At 38.7% G+C, this 12,685-nt stretch overlaps 1 protein-coding gene across 1 annotated transcript; it reads right to left on the bottom strand.

Moving 5' to 3' along the window:
• Window positions 1–4,705: 4,705 nt before the first annotated feature.
• On the bottom strand, window positions 4,706–12,413 carry LOC126080656 (oocyte-secreted protein 2-like). Its single transcript, XM_049891834.1, has 4 exons — window positions 12,338–12,413; window positions 7,358–7,536; window positions 5,808–5,911; window positions 4,706–4,841 (listed from the first exon to the last, which is right to left on the bottom strand). The coding sequence occupies exons 1-4, from the start codon at window positions 12,411–12,413 to the stop codon at window positions 4,706–4,708; spliced, it is 495 nt and encodes a 164-aa protein (XP_049747791.1).
• Between the last annotated feature and the right edge of the window lie 272 nt (window positions 12,414–12,685).

The raw sequence follows: 12,685 nt of genomic DNA, 5'->3' as shown, positions 1-12,685 counted from the left end.
AGAACACCCTCAGCATTTCTGAAGCTGAAAGAACTGAAGAAAAAATTCAAGCCTCGAGTTGCAATATTGAAGAATTTTATAGGGAAAATATTAAACGATGCAGGAAGCATCAAAAGAAGATGGAGGGATTACACAGAGTCACTGTACCAAAAAGAACTGGTCGACATTCAACCATTCCAGTATGTAGCAGACAGTCAAGAACCTACGGTACCGAAGGAAGAGGTCCAAGCTGCACTGAAGGCAATGGCAAAAAACAAGGCTCCAAGAATTGACAGAATACCAGTTGAGATGTTTCAACAAACAGATGCCGCACTGGAAGTGCTCACTCGCCTATGCCAAGAAATTTGAAATACAGCTACCTGGCCAACCAGCTGGAAGAGATCCATATTTATACTCATTCCCCCAAAAAGGAAATCCAATAGAATGCAGAAATTATCAAACAGTATAATATCACACACAAGTAAAATTTTGCTGAAGATCATTCAAAAGCAACTACAGCAGTACATCAAGAGGGAACTGCCAGAAATTCAAGCTGAATTCAGAAAAGGATGTGGAACAAGGGATGCTGCTGATGTCAGATGGATCCTGGCTGAAAGCAGAGAACACCAGAAAGATGTTTACCACTGTTTTATTGACTATGCAAAGGCATCCAACTGTGTGGATCATAACAAATTATGGATAACATTTCAAACGGGAGTTTCAGAACACTTAATTGTACTCATGAGGAACCTGTACATAGACCAAGAGGCAGTCATCCCAACAGAACAAGGGGATACTGCATGGTTTAAAGTTAGAAAAAGTGTGTGTCACAGTTGTATCATTTCACCATACTTATTCAATCCATATGCTGAGCAAATAATTTAAGAAGCAGGACTATATGAAGAATAGGGCATTAGGATTGGAGGAAGACTCATTAATAACCTGTGACATGCAGATGATACATCCTTGATTGCTGAAAGTGAAGAGGACTTGAAGCACTTACTGATGTCAATCAAAGTCCACAGTCTTTAGTATGGATTACTCCTCAACATAAACCAAAAAAAAAAAAAATACCGTTGCTGTTAAGTCAGTTTTGACTCATAGTAACCGTATAGGACAGAGTAGAACCACCCCATAGGGTTGCCAAGGAGCGACTGGTGGATTCAAACTGCTGGTCCTTTAGTTAGAAGCCAAACGCTTAACCGCTGTGCCACCAGGGCCCCCCTCAACATTAAGAAAACAAAAATACTCACAAATGGACCAATAAGCAACATCCTGATACATGGAGAACAGATTGAAGTTGTCAAGGATTTCATTTTACTTGCATCCACAATCAACATCCATGGAAGCAGCAGCCAAGAAATCAAAGGACGCATCGCAGTAGGCAAATGTGCTGCAAAAGATCTCTTTAAAGTGTTAAAAAGCAAAGATGTCACTTTACGGACTAAACGCATCGCAGTAGGCAAATGTGCTGCAAAAGATCTCTTTAAAGTGTTAAAAAGCAAAGATGTCACTTTACGGACTAAGTTGCGCCTGACCCAAGCCATGGAGTTTTCAATCACCTCATATGCATGTGAAAGCTGGACAATGAATAAGGAAGACTGAAGAACTGATGCTTTTGAATTATGATACTGGAGAAGAATATTGGCTATAACATGGACTGCCAGAAGAAGAAACAAATCTGTATTGAAAGAAGTATAGTCAGAATGCTTATTAGAAGCCAGGATGGCAAGACTTCATCTCACATACTTTGGACATGTTATCAGGAGGGACCAGCCCCTGGAGGACATCATGCTTGGTAGAGGGTCAGCAAAAAAGAGGAAGACCCTCGAGATGGACTGACACAGTGTCCGCAAGAATGGGTTCATCCATAACAATGACCGTGAGGGTGGCGCAGGTCAGGGTGGTGTTCTGTTCTGTTGCACATAGGGTCGCTATATGTTGGAACTGACTCAACAGCACCTAACAACATTATATTCCATGTCTTACTTCCATTTCCTCAAATGACATGGAATATAATTTTTGACTAGTTATCCAGTTGTTACTTTGACATCTCAGATTTATTATGTGTAAAATATTCTATAGGGTCACTATGAGTCAGAATTGACTCAACCGCAAGGTGTTTTTTGTTTTTTTTTTTAATCTTCTATCCTCAGTCCTTCCGAATTTAGTAAACGTCATTTCTACCTACACAATTGCCTGAGCCAGATGACTAGGAGTCATATTTGATAGCATATAACTTATTTCTAACCTTACCTTAAACTCATTGGAAATTCATTCTTCTAGCTCCGAACTGCATAGAAAAATGGACCAGATTTATTTCCATCTTCACTGCCACAAACTCAGGCCATATTAACATCATCACTTGCCTTTATTAACAAAACTCTTACACACTCTCCTGGCTACGGTTCTCATCCATTGTTCGTAGGGTAAGAGTGATTAAAAACACAAATCAGACCATGTCACTCCCTCCTACAACGCTTTCAACAGCTTCTCATTTCACTAAGGTTAAAAACTCTACGTTCATTCTGGTAGTCTGGAGAGGTTCTGCAAAGTAATGTGTTTGTGGACATGGGCGTTCTGTCTTTCTTCCTATGGTGAGTCATTAGGTAGTAAATTCAGCAAAGATAATATGCAAAACCCAGTGTACTTCTCATTATTAATGGAATTTTTGTTTTGTTTTTCTGGAGGCAAAGTTGGATTTTATATATTTAAAAAATACGGCAGTCGAAAACTATATGTCTAGCCACTGATTTGTTTTCTTCCTAAATATGTATCTCCTGTTTTTCTTGGGAAGCAGAAAGGGAAACTAAATTGAGCCCTAATTAAACCATGAAATTGGTATTTGATATTCAAAATAAGCACTTTGCTCTAAACTACAGACAGTCCCCGGGTTACTCATTGGACTTAGGGACAATCCTATTTGCCCCTTAAAGTTATGTAATTTTACCCTTACTTTGAAACAACTGAACCAACTCCTTCTTGCAAAAAAAAAAAAAAAAAAAAAAATCACAATCACCTTCACTTGCCGTACATGCAGCGTTTAAATCATTTAAAAGGATTTGAGCCTTCTTCTTGCACTAAAAAAACCAAAAAAATCAAACCCATTGCCGTCGTGTCAAGAGGTCAGCAGTTCAAACCCACCAGGTGCTCTTTGGAAACCCTATGGGGCAGTTCTACTCTGTTCTATAGGGTCACTATGAGTCGGAATCGACTCAACGGCAGTGGTCAGTGGGTAATAGTTTTCTAGCCAGAGAACTAAAGTTCAGCACTTAAAATGATTAACAGCAGTAGGATGTAGCAGCTAATGGCCAGATAATCCTATTTTGAATTTTGTCACCTATATGAATCAGCTGTGCGACTTGGGCACACGTTTTAACCTGTCTGTTTTTTCATCTTTAAAATGAGACAGTAGTAATACGTACCTACTTGGGCTGTTAAGAGGGTTAAATAATGTGCTTGTAATAGTCCCTGACGTGCACTAAGTCCTACAGAAGTGTTTGCTCTTAGCCGTGTATTAACTGCCAAATGTAGATGACCCTAACAACAATTTTACATTCTTTATTTTAGCAGTAAACAATCACAGGTGACATTTTATAGGAAACCATAAGGCAGCAGCACTTTATTTAAATTTTTACAAAACTTCATGAAAAATGTTATCTTGGAAGAATCTGTTTCCAGAAAGATGTAGCATCCAAAATGTACATTCAACAAGTGATGGTATAGCCAATCGTGCAACTCAATTATCATACTTGATGCAAGAAATATTCCCAAATCAAAGTGACTTTTAGAAGATGGCAGAAAGCAGCTGGTGTTACCAAAACAAACCACTTACTGTCAAGCCAATTCCAACTCATGGTAATCTCATATGTTTTGGACTAGAACTGCGCTCCACAGGGTTTTCATGGCTGTAATCTTTCAGAAGCAGATCACCAGACCTTCCTTCCAAGGCGTCTCTGGGTGGGTTTGAATCACCAACCTTGGAATTAGTAGCCATGTGCTTAACTGTTTGCTCTTAAATGGCACTGTGTTTCTTCCATTTAAACATGCAGGAATATGTTTCTATGCTTGACCATCTCAATCAATTATCTCAAGGGTAGAAGAATCATTTAAGGATAAAGGAAAACCTGACATCAAGTTTTAGTTAAGGGATTGGTTGCTTGAGCTCTAGAAGATGAGCTGAGTTCCTTCTGGAAGAGTTATCTAATACTATGTCAAACTGAATTTCTCAGAACCTGTCTTCACTGATTAATTGGAAAAGCCCACATGAGTTAAATATTCCTTACTGGTTTCTCTTAGGAGTTAATGTTAAATTTTAGACTCTGCTCAAAGATCAGGTCAAAATGGCACATTTGCATGGGTATCTCTGTTCTTCATTTTTAGTAAAGAATTTTGGAATATATTTCTTAGAGGTTCATAGCAAGTAGATCCAATTATTGTCATTGAGGACATTTTGTTGGATCTACCATACAGTATAGAAAACAATGTAAATAGGTATGAATTAGCTAATAAAAAAATAGTTAACATTAAATCAACAAGACATACCTCTAATGAATAAAAGTATCTAAATATACACTTTTACTGAATCCGGGCCTTTACTAAATTAGGGCTTTTTAGGGATCAGATACCTAAGCAGAGATTTATACCAATTATTTTTCTTTATAAAAAAAAATTTTTTTTTTTTTTTTACAAAATCACAATGCCCATTCCAAGTTTCCACTTCTTTTTAAAACAGGAAGCCACTCTGACAAGAACTTAATAATCCTATCTCTTCTGGTGTTGTCTCAAAATCAGCGATAAAGGGACTGGGATCAAGCTTTATTTCATTATCGGTAGAAACTGGTGTAAGCCACACTGATTTTCTAAAGAAAAGAGAAACAGAGAGGATGTAAGATTAGGCATATTTAGTTTTAGAACTTTCTGAGTTTAAAATTGGAGCCAAGTCACTTTTACCACTGCTTTTAATACCATGATCATTTTCAGGGTTTTGGGTTTTTGTTTTTGTTTTTTAGGAGTATGGCAGAGTGTCAGTGTCCTGTACCTTCTGGGTAAGGTATAGAATTTGGGCAGACTTGTTTATAAAAAAGCTAATTCCAGAAGATCTCCCCATGTTTCTGATCAGACTCACTGAGAGTACAGATAAATGGCCTTAGATGATTGGTAATACTTGCATTCCTGGAATACTGAAGTGCCCAGATAGTCAAACTTAGCCAAAGGAATCATAAAAATGGTGATTAAAAGCTGTTAAAATTTTGATCTGACCCAGGGTAATGGTGGTGGTGAAAAAGGAAGAGAGAAAGAGAGAGTGTGTGTGTGTGTGTGTGTGTAAAAGTTATGTGCCAAAATCTAATCTTTCACCCTTATTGGCATTGCCTTCAATTTTTTTCTAAGGGAGATAAGCCACAGGCAACATAGTGATTACTGTCAAAATAGGAATACCTTATTCACCACGATTAACCTGGTGGCCTATGGATAGATAACTCCAGGGCCTTAGGACAGAACTCTTTGCTTTACTCTAGCACTGGCTAGTGTGTAGGACTGTCAAAAATATGTATACAATACAGAATCAAGGATTGGTTTCTGTTTAGGGTTCAACTACCCCCCAGGGTATCATTCAATTCCTTAGCCTTGGTTTTGCTTTATGAACATAAGCCAAAGGAAAGAATATTCATTAAAATGTTTCCATACATGTTAATTCGGGATTTGTTTGGAATTATGCTTATGGCTTAGCCATGATACAATCTCTAAAATCTATTCTTCTGCAGAAGCATCTGGAAAGTGAGAGTGAAGCCTGAGCATTGATAGGAAGTCTGGTCTGCTGGACTCACCGAGAGGCCGAACACTCCAGAGGGATTTCCTGACTGGCATAATGCATATTCCTTGGGATAAAATGCATCTCCGTTTGAAAAAGGAGGGTGTCCTTTGAAATAACCTAGGAGAGCACCAAGTTTTAGGAGAAGGTAATTCTAGTAACGGAGGGATACACATAATTGAGTAGGAAGCAGAGGGCATTCAGGATCTCAAGAATGGCTCTTACCACTGTAAGACATGCAAAGTTCTGACAACCCACTGGGATAGGAGTGTCATCTATAAAGGTGAATTTCAAGTGCCCACAAAAGTCTTAATAGTATACAGGAGCACATTTAAACTACCACTGAGAGCCATCTTTATGATTCATTAATTAAAATGCTTTCAACATTTCCTTTGAGAAAGATGATTTGGAAGTCAAATAACTCGAAGGACAAGCTTTGGAGGATAATCATCCTGGTTTAGCTTCTAAACTACCACCGACCAGGTGTGTATCCCAAGACACAGTTTTTCAAGCACTTCTGAAGGTCTAGTTCCCTTACTTCTAAAATAAAGACACCTTACTTAGAGGTGACTGTTAGAAGTAGTCATAGGCCCAAAACATTTGTGTAGTATAAATATAAATTGTTTAACGTTGGAAATCTATAAGAAGATACTGTTCCAGGAAAACACCACAGTTTAAGATTCTCACGTAGCAAAATAAAACAACCAAGTTTTTATTCCAGTGAAATCCACTGCCTATATTGATACAGACGCTCATGGAGCATGGATAGATTAAAAAGACTTAAACTTGAATACGATATACCTTCCCCAGGATTGGTGATCTTTCAGCATTAGGGACACTGAATAAAATTAAAACTGCATGCTAAGTATTAGTGAAATACCAAAAAACCAAACGAGTTGCTGTTGAGTTAACTCCCACTCATGATAACCTCATGTGTTTCCAAGTGGAACTGCACCCCATAGGGTTTTCAATGGCCTTGACCTTTCCAAGTGTTTCCAAGTAGAACTGCACCCCATAGGGTTTTCAATGGCCTTGACCTTTCCAAGGTAGATCACCATACATTTCTTCCAAAGCACCTGTGGGTGGATTTAAACCACCAACCTTTCAGTTAGCAGCCACATATTTAACTGTTTGTGCCTTCCAGGGACTTAGTGAAATACAGTAGTAGCCTATAGATGATCTAAAATCAGTTCCTTATTCAGGTTGGAAATCTGTGTTCTAAGGTCCTGCCTGATATTTGAAATTAAGAAATGAGGAACTGTGTTGTCATCTACCCATACATTACTATAAAAACCAAAAAACCCATTGCCATAGAGTCGATTCCAACTCACAGTGACCCTATAGGACAGAGTAGAACTGCCCCATAGGGTTTCCAAGGAGCCACCAGTGGATTCGAACTGCCAACCCTGTGGTTAGCAGCCAAGCTCTTAACCACTGGGTCACCAGTGCTTCATACATTACTATAACTAGGAGCAAAATTAGTTATTTTCTTTTAAATAATACTTTGAGAACCAGTCATAAAAACCTGACAAAATATTTAGGAGGTTTTTTTTTTTTCTTTCTCACCTTTGTCCTGATGCCACAATCATTAACACAGTATACAAAATCATATGCATATGTTTGTATCCGAGTCGGAGGGCAGCCCAATCCCAGAAATAATTCATCAGCAAATATATACAGATTGCTGCTGCACGAAGATGGGCTGACTGTGACCATCAGCCAGTCCATAGAACAACTTACTTGTGCTGCAGAAAGAATCAAATAAGAAGGGTCAGTTGTATAGCTACGTTAAGGAAGAGTTTAAAGAACATTAGTTCTGCCCTTTGTGATAAGTAACAGTAACCTCAACTTAGAGAATAGCATACAAAGCATTTCCATCTTACCACTCTTTTCCAAAATATCTACATAATTTTGTCTTCAAATAACTGATCTATTGCCATCACATCACTCTCAACTCTTAGTGACCCTATAGGACAGGATAGAACTGCTCCATAGGGTTTCCAATGCTCTAATCCTTACTGAAGCAGACTGCCACATCTTTCTCCCAGGGGGCAGCTGGTAGATTCAAACTGCTGACCTTCTGCTTCACAGCTGAACACTTAACCACTGTGCCACCAGGGCTCCTCATCAAATAATTAGCTTTGTTATTTGACAACGGGAAAAAAACCTACAAGCAAGGATAAGAAAAACCATAACTTTATAGCCCCCTGCTTCCTCCTAAAGAAGTTAGATTTCAAAAAGGTGATATATCTGTTGTTGTTAGGTGCCATAGAGTCCATTCCGACTCATAGTGACCCTGTGCACAACAGAACAAAACACTGCCTGGTCCTGCCTGCACCATCCTTACAATCGTTGCTATGCTTATGCCCATTGTTGCAGCCACTGGGTCAATCCGTCTCATTGAGGGTCTTCCTCTTCTTCACTGATCCTCTACTTTACCAAGTATGATGTCCTTCTCCAATGACTGATCCCTTCTGATAACATGTCCAAAGTACGTGAGACATAGTCTCACCATACTTGCTTCTAAGGAGCATTCTGGTTGTGCTTCTTCCAAGACAGATTTGTTCTTTCTTCTGGCAGTCCATGGTATATTCAATATTCTCCACCAACACCACAATTCAAAGGCATCAATTCTTCTTCAGTCTTCCTTATTCGTTGTCCAGCTTTCCCATGCATATGAGTCAGTTGAAAATACCATGGACTGGGTCAGGTGCACATTAGTATTCAAGGTGACATCTTTGCTTTTCAACACTTTAAAGAGGTCTTTTGCAGCAGCAGATTTGCTGAATGTAATTAGTCTTTTGAATTCTTGACTGCTGCTTCCATGGGTGTTGATTGTGGATCCAAGTAAAATGAAATTTTTGACAACTTCAATCTTTTCTCCATTCATCGTGATGCTGCCTATTAGTCCAGTTGTAAGGACTTTTATTTTCTTTATGTTGAGGTGTAATCCATACTGAAGGCTGTAGTCTTTGATCTCCATCAGTAACTGCTTCAAGTCCTCTTCAGTTTCAACAAGCGAGGTTGTGTCATCTGCATAATATATCTAGGACTACAGAAATGAGGCAGAAGTAAACTATAACGTATCAGGCTAGGAGTAATATACTGCCAGTCATGCTTTTTTGGGGAGCAGGAATGAGAAATGATGGTGATGGTATAGAATTCATATCCAGAGCAGCCAGAACCAGAAACAATAGCCACCGTAAGAGGAAATCATATGAAGACAGAAAATCCACTGTGTGGGAGGCGATGGAGGAAGAGATGGATAATATTAATAGGTGGAAGTTCTATCGAAGTCTTCATGTAAAACCCATTCTTATACTCTACATTGAAATATTCATTAAATCAATAATAATCACTATTTCCAATGGATTCATTTTCCTTTGGAAGAAGTGAGGGAGAGCTGGATCCTGATTTAGTGTGCTAGACGAAAATAAACCAAAAGTTGTGAGGGGATAATTAGAGTTAAAAGTTCAAAAGTTCTTCTACTGTTTAGAAAGAAAATAAAAAATGTATTACCTTTGTAATTTGTGGATGCATGTTAAAGTTCAGAAAAAAAAACTTATAAATTAGACAGATCGAGAAACTTCCAAATTAGAAAAGATTAAAATAGAATGAAGAAAAGGACAAAAGTAAACTTCAAAAACCTAGAAGAAGGCAAAAAAGGAAAGGGAAAAGAAACAAAAAGCCAAAAACAGAAAAGCAAAAACTAAATAATAAGATGGCTCTGATAAATGAATTGCAAATATATCAGTGATAATAATAAATGTAAGTGGACAAAATAATCCAGGCTAATGACCAATAGCAGAATGAAGAAATAAATGGTAGTTTGTTCATATAATCAAATTCTGTATAGCATAGGAAATTGTTATAATTATACATATAAACATACATAAATCTAAAAAATAATTGTTCCAAAAACCAAGTCACAATGCAAATCTTATATATAGATAGAAAGTTCAAAATGAGAGAGAAACACAATTTTTTAAAAAAAGAGATTATTTCCAAATAAAGGGAGACTGTTCTTAGTGATAGGCAGTACCTGTCCTACAAATATAAAGGCATTAGATTCTTAAAACCTAACCCCAGATCTCAACTGAGACAGCCTCCTCGTGTTACACAAAATCAAAAAGAAACAGGGCTTTTAAGTCTCATTTTTCCATTTTGGCATTCATACAAGTAACTCCACACAACCTGTCATCCAAGCTAGAATAAATCAATATTTTAAACATGGATTTATTTTATTAAGCATCTTTATATTCACAGCTGCACAGAAAATAATAAATGTTACTGTGCATAGAGTCCTGAGGGCTCCGTTAAACATATATAGAGATAATACACGATTTGTCCAGGGGAATACAGCCTGATGACAATGAAGCCTCAGGACTCTTTGTACAATTTCTCTGTACCGTGATGCTCTGCCTTGGAAAAAATGGAAAGCTGTTTAGATTGAAGCGAAGCCTTTGCTGATGCTGCCTGCATGCAGGACTTTCTAGGTGAACAGAAATCACAGAAAGTACACTTTACTAGTTACAAAAGGGGAGGGGCAGGAGAGAATAAAAGTATAAGTAGGAATGTAATATTTAGGGGGAAACTATTCTCCCACCTGGCTAGAAAGGTCTTTAAATTTGTAGGCACTCAATTATCAGTGAAAAAGCAACTGGCTAAAGCTGCAACCCAAATTAGTCATGAGTAAGTGAAGGCTCCCGGAAGTGAAAACTCTCAGTTGGGAGAAACACAGAAACCAGTTGCCCTTGAAGTCAGTTCCAACTCATGACGACCCTAGGTGTGTCAGAGTAAAACTGTGCTCCAGAGGGTTTTCAGTGGCTGATTTTTCAGAAGTAGGTTGCCAGGCCTTTCTTCTGAGGCACCTCCGCATAGACTTGAACCTCCAAAATTTTGGTTAGGGAAGATTATCACAAATATCCTTCATAAAGAATTCAGATGGATAAGTAGACATGGACACACTGGAAGTCTACTCTTCTCACTTCACTCTCCTTTTTTCACACTTGTATCAGAGTCAAGTTTCAGTTTGACAATCTGAGGTTGTCTCTTAAGCAGTGTGAATCATTTGGGGAAAAACCCGAAGAATACACACCATGGCTAGCTATAGTAACAGGGCAGAAGGCACCAGAGCCACGGCCTGAATTCTTCACTCACCTCATCCCCAACAGCCAGCATTCTTTCCTGCTTCACCAGTAACTGTCCTTTCTCCTCACATGCCATTTATTTCAAGAATTAACTGCCTCACAGTGAGCTACACAAATGTAGGCATTCTGAAAGATGCTTTTTAGGTGAAATGGAAAGATACCAGAAACTATATGTGGTCCTCGCTTATACAAGGTAATAGCCCAAATGAATGAATAAGAAATTCACATACCAGTTCCAAAGAGAGACCTCGGTTCCACCAGAAGGAAACAGACAAGGCTAAGAGACATTTTTAAAAAATAAAGAACACAAAAAGTAATATTGAAATCAGATGATGTCTCATCAAGCCTTGGACATTTGGACAGCACGAAAATGGACAATGTTCCAGGTAGAAGAATAGAAAAGGGATATTGGAAGCAACTAGTTGAAGACCCAGAAGCTGATTTATTCATTTTATTCTATTGACTTCACAGAACCACTGATGAATGTGACATGGGTGAAAGTCAGAGCATATGTTTAAAAGAAAAAAAAGAGAGAGCACAATATCATTGAAGAAAATACAAAGACCTGGAAGCAAGAAGAGGGAGTTCTGGTTGGTGCAGTCGTTAAGCACTCATCTGCTAACTGAAAGTGGGCAGTTCAAATGCATCAGCCGCTCTGCGGGAGAAAGATGTGGCAGTCAGCTTGCAGATTACAGCCTTGGAAATGCTATGGGGCAGTTCTACTCTGTCCTATAGGGTTGCTATGAGTCAGAATTGACACTACAGCCACTGGTTTGGTGTTTTCGGTTTAGAAGCAAGAAGCTCAGTTAAGAAGATACAACCAAACATCTTATAATACAATCAAGTGCTGGATAAGATCATTGACAGTGCGTTTGAAAAGGCCGGCTGAAGCGTAGAGCCAAGGACTATTTCTGAGGAACATCTGCAAATGAGACTAAAAGTGGAAAGAAGATGAAAACAAAGGGGAAAGAGAGAATAAAAGCCTGAGAACTCAGACACTGAGGCAGAAAGAGAAAATGAGTAGTCAATATATAGGCTGAAGTCTATGTGGCCTAGAAATCTTTCTTTTCTAAAAAAGTGAATCTTAATTTAGGAGCATGGGTGGCACAAGCAGTTTGTGGTGGGCTGCTAACCTAAAGGTTGGCAGTTCGAACCTACCCAGTGGCTTTGTGGAAAAGGACTGGTGAACTGCTTCCTTAAAGGTTACAGCCAAAGAAACCCTATGGAGAAGTTCTACTCTGTAACACATGAGTCATCCTGAGTTTGGGGGCCAACCCGAAGGCAACTAACAACAACAACAAATAACAGAGTCAGGTTCTGATGAGGGTGCCTTCGTGGAAAGCAATCATTAGGAATAACCCCTTCAAGAAAGCATTCTCAAAAACTGATGGTTTACCATTGATGTTCTCAGCACAAGGCCAAATCGAGGTAGCAAGGAGAATCATTCCCTCTAAAGCCACAGAGACTTTCATCTAGGCAGACCACTAGCACAGGCTTTCTCAGGAAACAGGAAGTGGTGACTAGCTTAAGTGATGTCTTATGGCATCGCATGCTCAGCTGCCTTCATTTTCCAACTTATTTAGATAGCCCACAGGAGGCCTTTACCACAGCTTCAGGCACCTAAAGCCTGAAACTCTCCTGATTACTCAAACACAGAAGCTCAAAGAGGTATATCAGGTTAACTGTGCCCACACAAGGCATTTTAAAATAGTCTAGGAGGTTGGCACATAACACGTAGTCACAT

This window comes from Elephas maximus, chromosome 7, assembly GCF_024166365.1.
Source record: "Elephas maximus indicus isolate mEleMax1 chromosome 7, mEleMax1 primary haplotype, whole genome shotgun sequence".
Taxonomy (NCBI): domain Eukaryota; kingdom Metazoa; phylum Chordata; class Mammalia; order Proboscidea; family Elephantidae; genus Elephas; species Elephas maximus.
This window is presented reverse-complemented; position numbering and strand designations above follow the sequence as displayed.